General features: G+C 51.9%; 1 protein-coding gene across 1 annotated transcript in view; it reads right to left on the bottom strand.

Annotated features, from left to right (window-relative positions):
• Positions 1-19,212, bottom strand: part of CD9 (CD9 molecule) — a 39,532-nt gene extending 20,320 nt beyond the window's left edge. Inside the window, exon 1 of the mRNA XM_003942175.4 lies at positions 18,995-19,212. Within this exon, the coding sequence (XP_003942224.1) occupies positions 18,995-19,060 (66 nt within the window). The 5' untranslated portion in view covers positions 19,061-19,212. The remainder of the gene's footprint in view (positions 1-18,994) is intronic.
• Between the last annotated feature and the right edge of the window lie 555 nt (positions 19,213-19,767).

Below are 19,767 nucleotides of genomic sequence, written 5' to 3'. Positions count from 1 at the left end.
AATGCTGTCCTCAGTCTTTATCTGCAACGCTGCCAGCATCCCTATCCCTCAAAGAAGTCCAGTCAAACACTCTCATGTTTAATGAACACAGGTAAGCTGGTCACCTGGGGCTTACGTGAGCCTCAGGAGACATGAAAACCTAACAGTGGCCCAAACTCAGGCCCACAGTGAATGATGTCCTGGTCACCCCTTGCCACACCCACTCAGCACTGAAAGCGCAATTCACCAAAGGCTCCCCCGCAAATATGAGAATTTCAGTGACTCACATTGTAAAATCTTGCTGCAGGGACGGGTTCAGAAGTCTGAAACACATGCCCGGAGTTAAAGGAAACATTTCCGATTTCAAAGGAGGACTAAACAAAAAAATCAAAGTGTAATGGAGCTTAGGGGCACCTGGCTGCTCTGGGGACCCTATACCAAGTGTGCAAAACCAGTTCCAGTTAGAACCTGGGAAGGTGCGTACGGACAGACTGGCCTCCTGATGGAACTTCCTGAAGCAGTGTGCTGAAATCGGAGGTAATCCAGAGGAAGAGGAAAGAGCAATGGGTTGAATGAAGACGGTGGTGGTTTCAGTGTGGGGGGAGGGCATACCGCATGCCACTTCTCCCGGTGGGAGAAGCCAAGTTTGCCTATGGGACAAATCCTACTTCAAGGAAAAATCCTTTGTGGTCAAACAAACTGGATACTCTTAGTGTGGGCCCCCTTTTCCTCCAGGTCCTCTCTTCTAGAATATGACCTGACAGGCCATACACATTTTTTTTTTTTTTTTGGAGACAGGGTCTCACTCTGTCACCCAGGCTGGAGTGCAGTGGTGTGATCATGACTCATGGCAGACTCGACCTCTCTAGGCTCAGGTGATCCTCCCACTTTAGCCTCCTGAGTAACTGGGACAACAGGTGTGCATCACCATACCCGGGTAATTAAAAAAAAATTTTTTGAGACAAAGTTTCCTCATGTTGCCCAGGCTGGTCTTGAACTACTGGGCTCAAGAGATCCATCCACTTTGGCCACCCAACATGCTGGGATTACAGGCATGAGCCACTGTACCTAGCCCATTTTAAAAACATTTGTTACACTTCCTCTATTCAGCTGTCTTGGAAGGCCCAGATCATTGTTCACAGCGGTTGCTCGCTGAGGACTGCCTTAGCCTTGAGGCGGCCACATCTAACACTTTGGAAGGGGTTGGAGGTAGGCAGTGGGAGTGGATGGAGTCCAGGAAGAAGGGAGAACTTTCTTCCCAACTTCCCACTGTCCTCCTGGAAAAGCCATGTCTACTTGGTTACTCTGCTGAGCCCATGGTCAAAATAAGGCACAATTTTCAGCAGGGGAGAGGTGACTTAATAGAAAGAAGAGTGAGCCGTCACCTGCATAACTGTATCACCCAGAACCTGGTTCTACATGGGGTGGGCATCAGAATCATCTGGGAAAATACTTTTTATTTGAGACAGGTTTCACTCTGGCGCCCACGCTGGAGTGCAGTGGCACAATCTCGGCTCACTACACAATCTCACTTGCCTCCCAGGCTCAAACGATCCTCCTACTTCAGTTTCTCAAGTAGCTGGAACCACAGGTGGAAGCCATCACACGTGGCTTTTTTTTTTTTTTTTTTTTGGTATTTTTTTTGTAGAGACAGGGTTTCACCATGTTGCTTAGGCTGGTCTCAAGCTCAGGCAATCCACCTGCCTCGGCCTCCCAAAGCACTGGGATTGCAGATGTGAGCCACTGCACCCGGCCTACCTAGGGGATTTCTGAATATGCACCTGCCTCGGCTATCCCAGGGGACTCTGTACTCCCAGGGATTCTACTGCATGCCTCTGTTGAGAATGACTGCACTGTGATGGGTATCAACTTGAGCTCTAATTCTGGCACTGCTACCTGGGAGCTTCCTGACACTACACACTTTCCTCAGCTTCTCTGAACATTACAGTCCTCATTTGTAAAAAAAGTATATAGTATGATTCCTGTCCTGCCTTCAACATGGATTGGAGGTGACAATTAAAGTAATGGATGTATAGAAGTGTGACAGCCAGCCGGATTCCATGGGGGAAAAATGACAATGATAATAAATCTTGAGAGAGACGTGAGGTGACGGTGCGGCAATTCATGGGCCTTCTGTGGACGGCTGTTGTGTCCTCCTGTGATCGGAGAAGGCGGCTGGGTGGCAGCGGGGGAATTCAGGACACTGGGGTTCTGTTTTCTGGTTTCTGTGAGAGTCTGTGTGAGCTCTGGGTGGTGGAGGAAAATGGATAAATTTATCTGCTTCATCCCCACAAACTGCCATCCAGAGCTCCACTAAGACTGGATGGGAACGGCCAAAGAAAAGCGGGGAAGGAAGGTTCAAGGGAGGCTGTTGGCTCAGACTCCAGGCTTCTGTCCTTCCTTGGATTACAGACTGCTTCTGTGGGCAAATTAACCCCGCTGAAAGGAGTTATTACAGCAGCAGATAACAGAGAGGGAAGGGATTTTCCTGGGTTGGGCAGGAAGGGAAACCTTGACCTCTTTATCACCCTCCTTCAGTAGGATGCTTGTCAGCCCTGGTTTTTGTTTTTGTAATGTACTAAACTTGAGAGACTATTAGTCATAGTCATTCATGGCACCCAAGAAGTAACACACCAAATACTGAGGATGCAAGCTTCCCCCACCAGCGTTTTTCCAGGCCCCCAAACATCAGTCACGCTTTAAGAAAGCCACAGAAGTGGAGATAGGCCCTCTGTGTTCGCAGATGTCAACATTTAAAAACAAGTCAGGCCACCCAGACCTGTGGGCTCTGGGCCTCACCCATCTCCATGGCAACCTTGGCTCACGACTGCATGCCAAGCCTTGGATGGGCTGATTCACTTCTCAGGAAGCTGGGCCGGGCAGTGCCAGCAAGAACAAACAGGATCCTGATGCCCACAGCCTCCTCTAACCCTCTCTGTGTCCTCCTCCCCCACCTCCAAATGAAGGCTGGGGCTGTTGTCTTTGGAAGGGCGAAGGCACTTGGGCAGGACTAGAAGCCTTGGGATGCTCTTGTCCAGTTCTGCCACACAGTAAACCCCAGGAACAAGAAAACCAAACTCCGCTACAGTCAGCAGAAAAAACCACCGTGACTTGTTCTCCTTAAGCATCAAGTAAACTCTGTAATAGTTCATGGCGGAACTTCTAGATGACAACGGGCCATCTTCCTAACTTTAGTTTTATTAGAGCCAAGTTGAAAAGCCCTGGAGATCACAGCCCTGTTGAACCTAAGTTCCCTTTTGTGGGAACTTCCCATTGTCCTCCTGGAAAAGTGGTGGCTACTTGGTCACTCTTTGAGCCCATAGTCAAAATAATGCACAATTTTCAGCAGGGGACAGGTGGCTTAATAGAAAGAACAGTGAGCTGTCACCTGCACAGCTGCACCACCCAGGGCCTGGTTCTATGGGGTGGGCACCAGAATCATCTGGAGAAATACTTTGGCAAGTCGGTCAGGTGCATCCTGGGGGATGCCATCTCTTCTCTCTCTCTTTTCTTTTTGAGATGGAGTCCTGCTCTGTCACCAGGCTGGAGTGCAGGGGCACGATCTCACTGCAACCTCCACCTCCCGGGTTCAAGCAATTCCCCTGGCTCAGCCTCCCAGGTAGCTGGGACTACAGGAGTGTACCACCATGTCTGGCTAATTTATTTTATTTTATTTTAGTAGAGACAGGATTTCTCCATGTTGGCCAGGATGGTCTCGATCTGCTGACCTTGTGACTGCCTGTCTAGGCCTCTCAAAGTGCTGGGATTACAGGTGGAAGCCACCAACCCTGACCTGTCTCTTCTTTCTAGACAACTTCCGCTCTTGGGGTTTCTATCAAGCTACTATCTTAAGGCAGTGCTCAAATCTTCAGAAATTCTTATCATCAAACGCAACTCAGGAAACTCTTCTCTGTGCCAGCCCAGCAGCTCTCAAAGTGACCCCAGACAAACAGCAGACTCACCCAGAAACCTGGACATGCAAATTCGCAGTTCCCCACTAGACACATTCAGTGAAACTGGGCTGAGAACAGCTCTTGGAGTGCTCCAGATTGTTTAGAATTTGTCTAGCAAATTCTAGAGAGCTGGGACTGGGCTGGCACTCCGTTTTCAAGCACCTCCCCAGGTGATTCTCTTGCACGCTCAAGTTTAAGAACCACTGCTCTATAGCTGGGCGTGGTGGCATGCGCCTGTGGTCCCAGGTACTGGGGAGGCTGAGGCAGGAGAATGGCTTGAACCCTGGAGGCAGAAGTTGCAGTGAGCCGAGATCGCGCCATTGGGGGCTTAAATGCATTATGGCCACTAAGGGTGAGGATGCGGACAGGTGGGAAGGAAGGAAGAGGTAAGAAAGGAGAGACACTGGCTGGACAACTCTCGTGCTGAACCCACTGAGGCAGGAAGTCATGGTAAAGGAGTCAAGCTGGGACCTGAAATTTGGCTCCCAAATGCACATCCACCAGCCAGGCCCTGCCTGCATGAACCCTCCTCTGGTAACAGGCCCTAATGACTCACTGGGCCAGTGAGAGGCTCCCACAGCCTGCAGCAGGGCACTCCTGATAAGAACCTCCCCCTGAATTCTGCAGCTGGCTGTGCTCCTCAGGCCAGCCCGCTTTATGCATGCGACTGGACTTTTCCTCAAACCACCTCAAACTCTAGAAAAACAATTTCTTAAAAGAAATACACTCAGGCCAGGCATGGTGGCTCACGCCTGTAATCTCAGCACTCTGGGAGGCACAGACAGGTGGTCACGAGGTCAGGAGATCGAGACCATTCTGGCCAACATGGTGAAACCCTGTCTCTACTAAAATACAAAAAAAAATTAAGTCAGTTTGGTGGCACGTGCTTGTGATCCCAGCTACTCGGGAGGCTGTGGCAGGAGAATTCCTTGAACCCAGGAGGCGGAGGTTGCAGTGAGCCAAGATCATACCACTGCACTCCAGCCTGGTGCCTGGCGACAGATTGAGACCCCATCTCGGAAAAAAAAAAAAAAAAAAAGAAAAAGAATACACTCAGAGGCCGGGCGCGGTGGCTCAAGCCTGTAATCCCAGCACTTTGGGAGGCCGAGGCGGGTGGATCACGAGGTCAAGAGATCGAGACCATCCTGGTCAACATGGTGAAACCCCGTCTCTACTAAAAATACAAAAAAATTAGCTGGGCATGGTGGCATGTGCCTGTAATCTGAGCTACTCAGGAGGCTGAGGCAGAAGAATTGCCTGAACCCAGGAGGCGGAGGTTGTGGTGAGCCGAGATCGCGCCATTGCACTCCAGCCTGGGTAACAAGAGCGAAACTCCGTCTCAAAAAAAAAAAAAAAAAAAAAAGAATATACTCAGAGACCAATGGTGAGGCCTGTAATCCTAGCAGTCTGGGAGGCTGAGGTGGGCGGACTGCTTAAGCCCAGGAGTTGGAGATCAGCCTGGGCAACATGGTAAAACCCTGTCTCTACTAAAATATACAAAAAATTAGCTGAGCATGGTGGCACATGCCTGTAGTTCCAGCTACTTGGGGGGCTGAGGCAGGAAGATGGCTTAAATCCAGGAGGTCAGGGCTTCAGTAAGCTGAGATTGCGCCACTGCACTCCAGTCTGGGTGACAAAGTGAGACCTGTCTCGAAAAAAAAAAAAAAAAAGAGGTTGATGGTCAAGTTGTAGGTTATCCAGCTTAGGGAAAATAAAGAACACCATAGTAGCAATTTAACAGTATGTACAAGCACCCACACCCCCACCACACATTACAGGAGGTGGTTTATACAGAGTCTCTCACTGAATCCTCTTATCACCCTCATTTTATGGATGAATCAGGCTCAGAGGTTTTAAGCAACTCCCTCGAAAATACACAGCCAGGAAGAGGCAGGGCTCAAACAGAACCAGGTCCAGGCCCTCAGAGACAACTCGAAGCTGTGCTCTTCTCAATGGGCGCTGCTTCCTCACTGGCCCAGGTGTGACCGGGATGGATGCAAATTCCTGAGAACTTTTTTTGGGGGTCAAGTCGGGAGGCTTGCACATGTTGAATTTGGGAAAATGCTCTGACTTAAACCTTAACCTGGTGACAGGGTTTCCCTGCCTGTTGCAGCTTGACGACAGATGCTTTCGATTCAGGGGGTCAACCCCAGCCTAGGTGGGGGCCAAGAGGGAGGGAGGGCGCCGACCACTAGCTTCTCCTTTGGGTTTGTTCTTCTCTCCCTCTGTTGAGGCTGGGAGAGGTGGTCGAGGAAGGTGCACCCTCAGGTGCTACCTTCCTTCCACTTCCTACCCCCAGTGTCCACACAAATGGTGACTGTGGCTTCACATCTCTTTGGGACCTGGTTTCTGGGTGTGGGTGTTCTAGGTGTCCAGAAAATTCTAGGTATGAAGAATCAGCTCCCTTTTGGGAGGCACAAGGAGTGAACTGAAGAGAAGTGCTGAGGCCACCCTTCTTGGGGTGGATGTGAAATAGATTTTCCTTCAATTTCTATTGCAAATTAATTTCCAAGTTGAGCTCCACAAGGCGAGTCTCTGCCAATGGGGCGTTCTTACAGGCGTTTCCAGCAAAGTGCAAAACTGATCCCCCTCTTTATCCATCTTTCTCAAACTGGGAAAGTCTCAGAAATGAGTGTTTTATAGACAAATGGAATGATAAGTCCTCCAATTCATGTTTGAGAGGGAGAAAGAATAGAGGTAAATTTCAGCTTTGAGTGATCTTGTGTGATGTGGTTTCATGAACTGAAGCGAGAAGGCAGGGATGAATGTGAACATTAAGACAACTTCACTCTGTGAAAAGTTTTAACAAGCGGGTACCAGTAAGGGCAACTACAGCAACAGCAGCAGAAGCTAACACAGGAGCTCCACCTGTGAGCCAGGCCCATGTAATAGCTTTACATTAAATATCCCATTAGTCCCAGTAACAATCGTAAGACACTGGTTGTATTATTACCTTCATTACGCAGATAAGAAAAGTAAGGCTTATGTAGAGTCACTAATTTGCTGTCTCCCCACAGGAATCAGCGTTTCTAACAAGATAACTCCCTGCCCACACCTAGCCCACTCCCCCAAGCCCCAGCAATGTCCCTGGGTCATAAATGGCCCCTGCTATTATAAGTTGCTCTTTTTTTTTTTTTTTTTTGAGATGGAGTTTCACTCTTGTTACACAGGCTGGAGTGCAATGGCGCGATCTCGGCTCACCACAACCTCTGCCTCCTGGGTTCTGGCAATTCTCCTGCCTCAGCCTCCTGAGTAGCTTGGATTATAGGCGTGCGCCACCATGCCCAGCTAATTTTTTGTATTTTTATTAGAGACGGGGTTTCACCATGTTGACCAGGATGGTCTCGATCTCTTGACCTCGTGATCCACCCGCCTCGGCCTCCCAAAGTGCTGGGATTACAGGTGTGAGCCACCGTGCCCGGCATAAGTTGCTCTTTTACACCATGAGGGGCAGGCTGGGGAGAGGAGTCCACACTCTGAAACCCAGCATTCCATGACAAGCCAGGTTCCTGGGGAGGCCAATGTCTGCCTTTTGTGGCCATTTAGTGCACTAGACACTGGGAAGATTACGGTATGTACCGCACAACCCGTACAATTCAACATAAAAAAAAAGTCAAACTTACAAAGCTCAAAAAAGTGCCTATTTCCTTGGATTCCTTGAGCTACCTCCATTATTGGTGCCCTAAGCACATGCTTAGCCTGCCTGCTGACTGTGTGGTCTCCCTTTCCAGGGGTGCTAGTGCAGCTGCGGGGGCTGCTTGGTGGAAGGGTCAAGGTGGTCCTAGACAGCGACAGCCTGGGGGTGCTACCACCTTGCTATGCCTGGTTCAGCCTCAGGCTGGTGCAGGATTACTTTACAGGAGAACATTCCCTATGGGAGCAACAGTAACGCAATGCATGAGAGGTTGCCCAGGGAGGAGACTGGAAGTATACTCTAAGTCCCTGCTGCCCCTTCTGATTCTTAGTGGGCTACCTTAGAGCCTGAGAGCTAGTTAGATCATCCCTGTGAGAGATGAAGAAATAGGCTCCAAGAGGTAAAGTGACTTGCCCATGGTCACAGAGCAGGCACGAGTGACCCAGCTGTTAGCACTCTTCCTCTGTCCTATGCATAGTACCTGCCATGCGGAGATCAGCTACTTGCTGGCCTGTCTCCTCCCTGACAGAAAGGAGCTTGGTCCCCTCTCCAGGGTGTGGCAGAGGATGAAGAACTCCGTAAGCTTTTTCTCAGCATACCTTTCTGCAAATTAGGCACTGCCTGGTCTGAACAACTTCAAGAGTTGAGAAGTCCTCCCTTTCAAGGACAGTCAGCATCATTTAAAAACCTGGAGCCCTTCTTCTGCCGTGGAGAGGAGAAAAGCTTCAGTGAAGTGTGCTGGCCTTACAATGTTGGGGCTGATTGGGAGGGAGGCCCCGGCCCAAGGTAACCTCTTTCTAAACAAGAAATCCCATTTCAAGTTTCCACTGCCTGCTTGCCAGACACATAGCATACGCCAGCCAGCTCATAAATCCCTTTTCCGCTGAAAGCAGGCATTCTGATCTTAACCAAAATCATCTGATGTGGGGGATTGTTTTGGATGTTTTGCTTTAAATTCCAGAATACCACCCATTTGTTTTCCATTGCGTGTGCCTCACCGAGCTGTCTGGCGATGACTGCACACACTCTAGCCCTTGCAGCAGCTTGCTCTCAATTCCATCTGCGGAGCTGGCTACCACGTGTGTGCGTGGCCCTGCGTGGTGGAAGATGCACCTTCCTTGACAGTTTCAAGCAATGCCACGTGGTGGCCGAAGTGGCAGGGTCGGCCAAAAGCACTTCCAGGAATGGCCCTCCTCCTCCAACATAGGATCTTTCAAGCCCCAAACCAGCAAGGGAGGCCAAGGTGCCCAAACTCCTGTCTAATCGATCACCTGCCCTACCCTTCTGCCAGAAGCTCCTTCTCCATATTAGGTCACCTAATTATTGGCAGCAAGCACTCACACATTTGCTGTCCATGTTCCACATCCTAAGCACTTCCCTGGAACTATTTTAATTTTCACAGTAGGCCTACCAGATAGGTAATATTATCTTCTGTTTTTTAGATGAGAAAACTGGGGCACAAAAGTTAAGTTGCTCAATTATCACACGGCAAGTAAGGGGCAGAGTTAGAACTTGAACCCAGAATGGTCCGACTGCAGAACCCAGATCCTCGATTATTTCGTTAAGCTGTTTGTGTTTTTGATCTATTGCTTCTATTCTGAAGCCAGCATTCTTTCCCTTTTGCCTGTTCTCCCTCCTGTTCATATCTAATCCCGTTTCAAAAGTGGCGTTTTCTATCTTTTAAAGGCCCCAAGGGAGCCCATCTGCACAGGAAGGAAGGCAGCTTACAGATGCCCGCCTCTTCCTCCCCAACAGCAAGGCACCTGCAGTGACCACCTGGGTTGGAGATGCCACCTACACCTGGTCTTGCTCGGGAAGTGGGGGGTGCTCCATGAACAGAGTCTAAAAACAGCTGGTGCTTCCTCTCCCTGGCCTTTGGCCTGAGAGCTTCAGCCACATCTTTGGCTCCACTGGCCGGAGAGTCAGCATGGACAGAGGCGGTGCTCTGGGAAAGGACTCTCCAGGGCAACTCGCATGCCCTCCTCTCCCCCTGGCTGCACTGCTGCAGCTGCCATTGGCATTGTGTCCACAGACAGGACCACAGCCCGTCCAGCGGCCATGGTCCTTCCAGCTCCAGAGTGGAAACCGGAGACTCTTACCCTTCCCCAGCACCATCCTGCCAGCAAAGGGCAGAAGGAACAAGATGGCCTAAGTGCAGGCCTCTGTGTTATATCCCTGAGCACGAGCTCTCAAGACATATCCCAGGGTCCGACAGTGCCAGCTTCCCATGACAAAGAAGGCCTAAGTGTCCCTCCTCAGCCTGGAAGAGAATCTAATTTCGATTTGAAATGAGCAGTCCTGGCTGGGCATGGTGGCTCATGCCTGTAATCCCATCAGTTTGGAAGGCTGAGGTGGGCAGATTGCCTGAGGTCAGGAGTTCGAGACCAGCCTGGTCAACATGGCGAAAACCCATCTCTACTAAAAACACAAAAATTAGCCGGGCGTGGTGGTGCATGCCTGTAATCCCAGCTACTTGGGAGGCTGAGGCATGAGAATTGCTTGAACCAGAGAGGTGGAGGTTACAGTGAGCCAAGATTGTGTCACTGCACTCCAGCCTGGGTGCAGAGCAAGATTCAGTCTCAAAAAATAAAAAATATAAAAAAAGAAATGAGGAGTCGGTGTCTCTAAAGGGTCGTGTGCCTTAGGAAGCCAGGGCTACAATTTGACTGGAGTGGAGGACAGGAGAGTAAGAAGAGACTTTCCCAGGCTTGTAGATAGGCAGCTTTACAGCATCTGAGCTTAACAGTAATAGATTTAATTCCACAGCCACACATTGCAAGAAAGGTGTTTACATTGTCCCACAGGGAGCAGGAGGAATGTCTCAGTGGGAAGGGCCTCCTGTCTCTAGGAATGGGGCTGCTGAAGGAGGTATGGATGACTCCCCACCCAGAAGACATCCAGTGGCGTTGGGCACGAATCCGAGGTGTGCATGTACACTGTACACTGCAACTGCCCACCGAGAAGGGAAGACATGACGTGGATTCAAACACCAGACTTTTATTGACTTGAAAAGCTATGATGAGGCCGGGCGTGGTGGCTCACACCTATAATCCCAGCACTTTGGGAGGCCAACGCAGGCAGAACACCTGAGGTCAGGAGTTCGAGATCAGCCTGGCCAACATGATGAAACCCAATCTCTACTAAAAATACAAAAATTAGCCAGGTGTGGTGGTGCATGCCTGTAGCCCCAGCTACTCAGGAGACTGAGGCAGGAGAATTACTTGAACCTGGGAGGTGGAGGTTTTATGAGCCGAGATTATGTCACTTCGCTCTGGCCTGGGTAACTGACAGAGTAAGACTCCTCGTGGGGGCGGGGGGGGGGGGGGGGAGATAAAAAAAAGCAACGATGAGTTCACAAATAGTATGATTTTGATGATCTTTTCATTTAGAGTTTTAATAAATCAGTACACTGTATTATCATACTATAGACTTAATTAATGTAGATGTAAAGGAGATTAAACTAAAATCCTAGAAGTAGGTTTTGAATTAATAAATTCATAACAAATAAAACTGCCTGATGAACTTTATGGTATTTTCAGCTTCGGTCAAGGATTTTCTCCTATGACCCTTGCGTTGCGTTGTTTCTGCACTTGGATAACAACACGCAGCTCAGACTGGGAGTGTCAGCCAGGGACTGGAGCCCGAAGCTGTGAAGCTCGGTTTGGAGGCGGGGGCTTGGCAGGAGCCACCAGCTGCTTAGCCTGCCCAGAGCTGTTCACTGGAACCTTGGATGTGCACTGGTGAGCTTTGAAGGGTTACTTTTCTAACAGAGCTCACAAGAGCCACCATTCCTTCCCCTGGGCACAATGCCTGGCATGAGGATTGGACAGGAAGGGCCCTGAAGACCCAAGTTTCTGATTCTTCTCCAAGTCAGTACTCCCCAGACTTCTCTACCAGGGACCTCCTCTGGAATCACGTGAATCTGGGGCCTCTCCAAGCCGGGCTGCTTCTCCACTCCTCAGGAGTCCAGATCCCCAAACAATCCCTCCTGAGAATTTCTCCTTTCTGAAAGTCCTCAGAGGACAAGAAGGCAGGGCCCAGCCTTCCCGTCTGCATTTGGAGGCAAGGAGAAGAGAGACAGACTTCCACTCTTCCTGAACAAAGACGAAGCACCCAACCTCTGGGAAAAGCTAAGCCAAGAGGCCCAACCTGGCTGGAAGATCATAAAGTTGCATTTTTCCTGTGGACTAGAAATACAGAGCACTCATTAAATTAACCGAGAGTCAAAAACGCTCCTTGGGCAATGATTAAGGTGAGAGGGACGGGTGAGAGGCCAGCTGTCCCATCTGGGCTGTACTTGATCACTAGAGAGTTCAGGGTTTCCAATGTGTTTCATAAAGTCCCCTGTTATGCCCCCAGGCAGCCCCCATGGAACAGTGAGGCAACCTGCCTCTTATGGCAGAAATATGGGACTGGGGACAGAGCAGGATTTGTCTGGAAACTGATAGAGGAAAACCAATATGGGGCGTTTACAGCGTGAGGTCAGGCTGGGCGTGGTGGCTCACATTTATGATCCCAGGGCTTTGGGAGTCTGAGGCTGGAGGATTGCTTGAGCCCAGGAGTTCAAGACCAGCTTGGGCAACACAGACCCACTCTCTACAAAATATTAGCCGGGTATAGTGGTGTGTGCTGTAGTCCCAGTCACTTGAGAGGCTGAAGCCAGGACTGTGTAGGCCCAGGAGTCTGAGGCTGCAATGAGCTAGGATGGTGCCACTGTACTCCAGACTGGGCAACAGAGGAAAAAAATAAAAGAAAATGAAAATATGTCCATGGGTCTCCAGAAACAGACATAACATTGTTCTGGAGGCAGGTCCTACTGAATCTAAGGAATTCCCTAAAAAGGTTAAGATGTAATAGTCTAGGATGACAGCATATAGTACTTAAAAACTATCCACAGCTAAGTATTTTTTTTGGTGGGGGGGAGCTGGAGGGAAGGAAATTACTGGATAGATGTAATTATTGTGAAATTATCTCATCTGGGGACAGGATGTTGCTTTCTACAGCTGTGCGCCATCACTTGATGGAAAACAAGAAATGTCCCTGGACAAGCATGACTTTTTCCATGGAATAAAATAGGCAAGTAATCTACAGTCAAGCCTTAAAACATAAATCTAAGAAACGTAGTCCAGGCGAGGTAGCTCACTCCTGTAATTCCAGCATTTTGGGATGCCAAGGTGGGTGGATCGCTTGAGCCTAGGAGCTTGAGACCAGCCTGGGCAACATAGTGAGCTCCTGCCTCTATAAAACAATTTAAAAATTAGCTGGGTGTAGTACATGCCTGTAGTCCCAGCTACTCAGGAGGCTGAGGTGGGAGGATCACCTGAGTCTGGGAGGTTGAGGCTGCAGTGAGCCATGATTGTACCACCGCACAGAGGTAACAGAGTGAGCACCATCTCCCCCCGCCTCCACCCCCCCACCCCGCACTTTTTTTTGTCTTCTGAATTTCCGTCCTAGTTGCAAAGGATTTTTCCTGCTCTCGGAGGGCATGGGTCTGACGGGCTCTCCCCCAGATTTTCAGACTCTTATTGAAGTCATTGCCCTTCTGTATGTACAGGGTCAAGCCTGTTTCTGCGAGGCTTTTTTGGTTGAAAAGATCTGTGATGGATCCAAATAAAGTCCCGCTGACCCCATCCCGGGGGAGGGAGGAACACAGAACGTAAACATGGAGCTTCCTCCAACTTCGCCACTCTCCTTTCCCTAGCTCCACACAGGTCGCCTAGAATATGCTTCCAGTAGGACCACAGAAGCGGTGGTTGGGGTGACCTCAGGCCCCCTACCCTCACAGCCAGGCTTACCCAGGTGAGCACCACACCCCGGCAAGAACCGCCAAGGTCTGTGTTCTTCAGAAGAAAAAGCGCTTTTGTAAATCCAAGGTATTATTAAGTTCCAAACCCAACCCTGTAACCAAGTCCAAAAGTTACACCTCCTTATAAAATGAACAGAACAGGGGGGGAAAAAAACCAGACAAAACAAACACGGGACGGAAGCCATGTGTCTAAGGGGGAGATTCCCACCCAACACTCCTCCCGGGGGAAGGGGGGAGAAGGACGATTTGTGAGCCCAATAGGCTCATCTAGAGTCAGTGCCGGCGAGGCCCTAAAGAGGGCTGCTTATCAAAGCACTCCCAAATTCAAGCCGGAGCCAGTAACTGCTTCCTCACAGCACAATAGAGCAGAGTCTGGAAGGTGCTGTGGCCACACTGAAAAGAAAGGGGTAGAGAACGTGAGTTTGAGAGAGAGAGAGAGAGAGAGAGAGAGAGAGAGAGAGTGTGTGTGTGTGTGTGTGTGTGTGTGTGTGTGCACGCGCGCGCAGAGGAATCCTCACAAAAAAAAAAAGATTGTGTCTTTGTTGTTTGTACCATTGTGGGTGTTGGGAAGAAACCATCAAGATTCTGGGCAAAGGATGCAGATACCTGGCCCCAGCTCACCTCTCCCCAGGCCTGCCAGCTTTACCCCAGTGCAGGCTGTCTGGGAGCTGGAGGTAGGAGCCCTTTTATGCGATGGCCCAGCAACTTGCTTCTGAGGTTTGAAAAGGGGAGCCATGGGGAGGGGCTTTTGCTGCTGCCACCCAACTTGTCCACACCCTGCCCAGATCCAGAATCCTGATTCTTAGGGTTTCTCTGACATGCGATTTTCTTTTCAGAGCTGGACCTCCCCGCAGTCAGATGAGTGGTAGCAACCCATGAAATGGACGCAGGGTTTTGACGCACAGAACAAAGTTGGCACTGCTACAGGAAGAGGCCAGGAGGCAGGTGTGTGGATTGGGAGTATCCTCCTGGCCACACCTGCGGTTTAGACTTCCACGCTTCTTTTTTTTTTTTTTTTTTTTTTTTGAGACGGAGTTTCGCTCCTGTTACCCAGGCTGGAGTGCAATGGTGCGATCTCGGCTCACCGCAACCTCCGCCTCCTGGGTTCAGGCAATTCTCCTGCCTCAGCCTCCTGAGTAGCTGGGATTACAGGCACGCGCCACCATGCCCAGCTCATTTTTTGTATTTTTAGTAGAGACGGGGTTTCACCATGTTGACCAGGATGGTCTCGATCTCTTGACCTCGTGATCCACCCGCCTCAGCCTCCCAAAGTGCTGGGATTACAGGCTTGAGCCACTGCGCCCGGCCAGACTTCCACACTTCTTACAGAACTGTTCCCACCCTCCCCAGGGCCCCAATCTACTCTCCACTAGTGAATAGCAATAGCTGCCATTGGAAGATGCATCTAGTGCTATCTACTATGCTAAGTGCACCACACACACTCCCCATTTAACTCTCACAGCAACCCTGTGGGGTAGGCCCCAGGCCCGTCTGGTGATGGGACACAGAACCCAGAGCTGGTGCTTTGATCACTAGGCTAAGTACTCAGCTATACGGGCAATGAACACAGAACCTCCTAACAGAGAGACAGCACCCGGGGTGAGGAGAGGGAACCGAGAGGTCGCAGGAAAGAGACACACCAGCCAAGCTCTTGCTCCAGAGGTAAAGGTGAAGAAAAGCCTCGTATCCATCTCCCATTTCCAATTCCTGACTTGTATTTTGTTTACTATTATTATTTATAGACTTAGGGAGTATAAATGTAGTTTTGTTACATGGATATATTGCACAGTGGTGAAGTCTGGGCTTTTAGGGGAACCATCACCAACCCAGTGTACCTTGTACCCAATACTGGCTCCGATTTTGGGTTGTGTAGGAAAGTCCTATGCTGTGGGTGGTGTGTGTAGGGGTGTTGGCTTCATAGACGGAGCTTGAAAGGAACTTTTGAGAACATTTGTTCCAAGTCATTGTTTTACAGATGAGGAAACTGCGGTTTACAGCACAGAAGTGACCAGCCCAAGGTTTCAAAGTGAGTTTGAAAAAAAGAAGACAGAACTGGGCTCACACCCAGGTCTCTGAATTCCCAGTTGAGGCCTCTGTGTTTCACACCACTTCTCCTAGGTCCAGGAGATACTGTTTCTTGGGAGAGACCTCCCCGACCCACACTGCTATTTCCATCAGGGATCAAGAGATGAGAGAGCCAGTGAGCAAAGAGGCTCAGGGAGGTGGGGAGGGGGGACTGGGCTCTCTCAGAATAGCCAACCCTTTCTTTCTTTTGCCCTAAGGAGTTCTTTCCCTTGTCTGACCAGAAAGAGGGCAGACATCCAGGTGTCCGATTCAGGGGAATAGAATGGAGAAGACATATGCCTGGACTGGGCCTAACCCCGGCTCCCCGCTTTCAGCGGGAGAAATACTTGTGTTGTCTACCATGTGGACATCAGTAAGATGTTTTCCCTCTCAACTGTTTTATGGGGGGTGGGCGGGTGGGCAGGGAGGTCTGAAGCAAATGTAGAAACAACCAAAATAGAGCTAGGAGGGCTGGTTCTGGAGGCGGTGGAAGAACGGACTGATTAGCTGGTTTGGCTGTGGCCGTCAGACGCCTGACCTGGGGTGGGCAGGCTGTGCAGGCTTGGCTGTCAGGGAGTGACCCACAGGGATGCCATCAGGCCAGGGAAGCAGCACAGCCCCCCAGAACATCCTACTCCACTGAGTCTGGCCTCTCTCCGGATCCTGGCTGGACACCACCTCTCGGCATCCTCCGTGTGAGGTGGTGGGCCCTGGCCTCACAATTCCTGCTTTTCAAGGCCCACATCAGGTTTCAAATGCCAAGTTTATAAATGCCTGGTTTCAAGGAGAAACGGATGTGGTGACAACATAATCACCAAGCAGTTCCCTTGGGTCACAGCCTCCCTTAAGAGAGTTGGGGTGCTTCATCCCACCCTTCTCCCATTCCCACTCGGCAGCCAAATCCAGTTGGGTAAGGTAACCCACTTCTGAGACCACCCCGCCCCATCACTTTGGAAAAGTCACCTAACCTCTCTGGAGAGCAGTTTCCTGATCATCAGCACAGGGACAGCGCTTCCTGCTCTTGACTACATCATGGGACTAGAACAAGAAAGAACTCTGAAGACTAAGACTGCAGAAGTGGACTGACCACAGCTTTTCATTACCTCATTTCCTAGGGGATGAGGGCTTCACCTCCATTGGGTCCCAGATACAGGACAAATGAACAATAATTCAGAAAAACATGGCTACTGCCCACCTTCCTGCCTCTGATGAAGATGGAAGAGGACAGAAGTAAAGTAAGGGGCCCAGGGGTTGTACTGCTGGCTCTGTCTCTGTGATCCGGGTTAAATCACCCAGTCTCTCTTCCTCTGCTGCCTCACTATGAATAAGAGGGCTGGACTGCGCGATCGCCAAAAGTCATTCCAAACATTTCCAGTGTGAGTGATTTCTGTTTCAGACTCCATAGCTCATGAACTGTACCTACGCCAGGGCTGGGGGTGGGGGGTTCTGAATACAAGTAGGGTGGCAGGCTGGGGACAGTATGGACAGATTGCAGGCCAGCAGGCCACAGACAGAGCAGATACCAGGTGGCCCTAGGAGCCTTGCCTCAGCTTCCTGTGTAAGCCATGGGGCAGATGGGGGGAGGGAGGCACACTGTGGCAGTCTGTGTTTCCCTACGGTCCCAAACCTCCATGCAGTCTAGGTACACAGCTGAGGACTAATCAACACACCGGCAGGAGAGACCGTACCAGGGAGGGGAGAGGAAAACTCCCAAAGGTCAGGGGTGGGTGAGGCCAGCTGCCTTCCCTCATAGTTCTCTGCTACCAGGGATTGGCGAGAGGAAGAAGCTAAGCCTGGCAGCTGGCTGGCTGCTGGGGTGGGTGGCAGCACAGGAGGGGTGCCCACTGCAAGCAGGGTCTCTTTAAAGCAAGTCAAGGTTTGGAGCACACCTGTGTGCCATCCTCACTAGGGTATGGTTGGGTATGGGGACTGATGCACCAGGGCTGGCCAGTCTTGGCAAGTTCAACCACCCCTTCAGCTCTGGGGAGGAGTAAATCTTAGGACATTTGCCTAAGGAGGCTGTGGGTACCTGAGTGACCAGCTCCAGGGGGAATAAGTGCCCTTTCTTTTTTTTTTTTTTTTTGAGACAGGGCTCACTCTGTCACTCAGGCTAAGTATAGTGGTGCAATCATGACTTACGGCAGCCTTGACCTCCCAGGCTCAAAGGATCCTCTCATCTCAGCCTTTTGAGTAGCTGGGACCACAGATGTGTGTCAACATGCCCAGCTAATTTTTGATTTTTTGTAGAGATGGTGGGGGGGTGGGTCTCACTATGTTACCCAGGCTGGTCTTGAACCCTGGATGAAAGTAGTCCTCCTGCCTCAGCCCCTCAAAGTGCTGAGATTACAGGCATGAGCCACTGTGCCTGGCCAAGTGCACTTTTTTGTTACAAGGCTCTGGTGGCATGCACCTGTTTCTACATCCATCTATCCTGAGAGTGGCACAGACTACCTCTCTATACGCTTTCCTGCCTGCAGAGAGGCAAATATTGTCACGTGTGTGCAGGCAATGTGGCTACAGAAACAAGGACACAAAGGTTTCCTATTCCTTGCTTCTGTCGCCTCTGTCTTCCCATTTGTAAACACTAAGTGGCATGCCGCGGGTGTCCCTGGAGCTCCTGGCCCCGCTGGCCTCTCGAGATGAACGTCCGCTCTGCGCCCTGCCTGGCCTTGGGTGGGCTGGCTGGAAGGGGAGGGGAGGGGAGGGGAGGGGACGAGGCTGAGGCCCTCCCAGGCCGGCAGCCGGCTGGCACCTGATCTCTCCCGGAAATGCACACACAGGACTCATCCCACTAGAGGCGCAGATAGGCATCTGCCCGTCCTCTCCCCAACTCTCAGAGTTCTCTCCAGTGAAGATACTTATCGCCTTTGAAAGAAATCAAGACAAGCTAGTCTTTCAGGTAGCTTCTAGGGAGCGTGGCGCTCTCACGGAGGCTCAGAATCCTTCTGAGGGCGCGGGGGCCTGCGAGGTTCCTCCTCAAGGGCGGAGGGGCCCCTGACTCTGACTCAGGGACTGGGTCCAGGGGCCGGACCCGCCGCCGGGGCACCCCTTACGCTCCTGTGTAAAAGTGAGAGCAGCTCTTGGCTGAGCTCTCTCCTCGCCCGCACCCTCCCTTCCTCGCGCCCCCTACCACCTGGGAGACCCCACCCGGCCACGAGACGCACTGCCCGCCACATCCTCCTTGGCCCAAAGAGGGGTGCCCCGCTTCTCCCTGCCTTCACCTCTGGCAGTCAGAGAGGCTTGGGCTGGGAGGAGACACACAGCCCGGCTCAAATCCTAGGCGAGCGATAAAGGGCTCAGGACCCGCCCGCACGCCCCTACTCAGGAGGGTCGGGATCCCACTCCCGCTGGGCGGTGATGAGCCTCCACCCGAATGCGCCCGTCCCGCCCGGCTCCGGACCCGGCCGTGGAGCCACCTGGGAGCCGCAGGGCCCTCTCTCTTCCCGCCCGGAGCCTGCCCGGTGCGGGCAGTGCCAGCTGCAGGCACCCGCGGCCAGTGTCCGGGGCCCGCGAACAGGTGGCCCCGGAGAGGGGCGCGCGGCAGTCGCGCTCACTTACCCAGAAGATGAAGTTAAATCCGAAGAGCAGGTATTTGATGCACTTGGTGCCTCCTTTGACCGGCATGGTGAGGGCTAGCCTGGGCTGGGCCGAACGGGTGCGGGACTGGGTGGCGCGCGCAGCTGGAACGGGCGGGACCCGGCGCAGGACAGAGATGCAGGCGGCTGCGGGCTGGCCTTGGCTGCACTTTTAAAAAGTGCCACTCCTTAGGACGCCCGAGCCGCTGCGGTGCGCATGTGCCGGGAAAAGCCGCCCCCACACCCCCCGCCGGCCACGCCCCCCGCCCCCCGGCCACGCCCCGGCCGCACCCCGCCCCCGCCCCCGCCCAGGTCCCGCGCGCCCCGGCCCCACCCGCCCCGCGGAGCCGGACCGTCTCCGTGTTTCCCAGCCTCGCTCCCGCACAGCCCCGCCGAGTCGCCCTCCCCACCACCCGCCATCCCCTCCTCTTTCCAGCCGCCTTGGTCTTTCCAGCCGCCACTCCCTGCCACTTTCACCGGGGACTTTTGTGGAGGCCTCGCCCTTCCGGTTCCCCAGCGTTTGGTCTGGGCGCCCGGCCCGGCGCTTTGCTTTGGGAGACTCTCCCCGGGTCGTCTGGGCTAAAGGCCCCTTGCCCGAGGCCGGCTGCCAGAATGAGGGGCCCTTCTGCTTTGCCAGGATTAGAGGGAAGCCGCCTGGCCTAATTTCGCCCCCGGCTGTCTCCTTGCAAATCTTCGCTCGCTGGCCATACTTTTCACTGGGCACAGCACGTGGGGTAGGAGGAATTAGAAGCGCGC

The sequence above is a fragment of the Saimiri boliviensis genome, chromosome 7 (assembly GCF_048565385.1).
Source record: "Saimiri boliviensis isolate mSaiBol1 chromosome 7, mSaiBol1.pri, whole genome shotgun sequence".
Classification (NCBI taxonomy): Eukaryota; Metazoa; Chordata; class Mammalia; order Primates; family Cebidae; genus Saimiri; species Saimiri boliviensis.
Note: the sequence above shows the minus strand (reverse complement) of the source record. Positions and strands in the feature narration are given on the sequence as shown.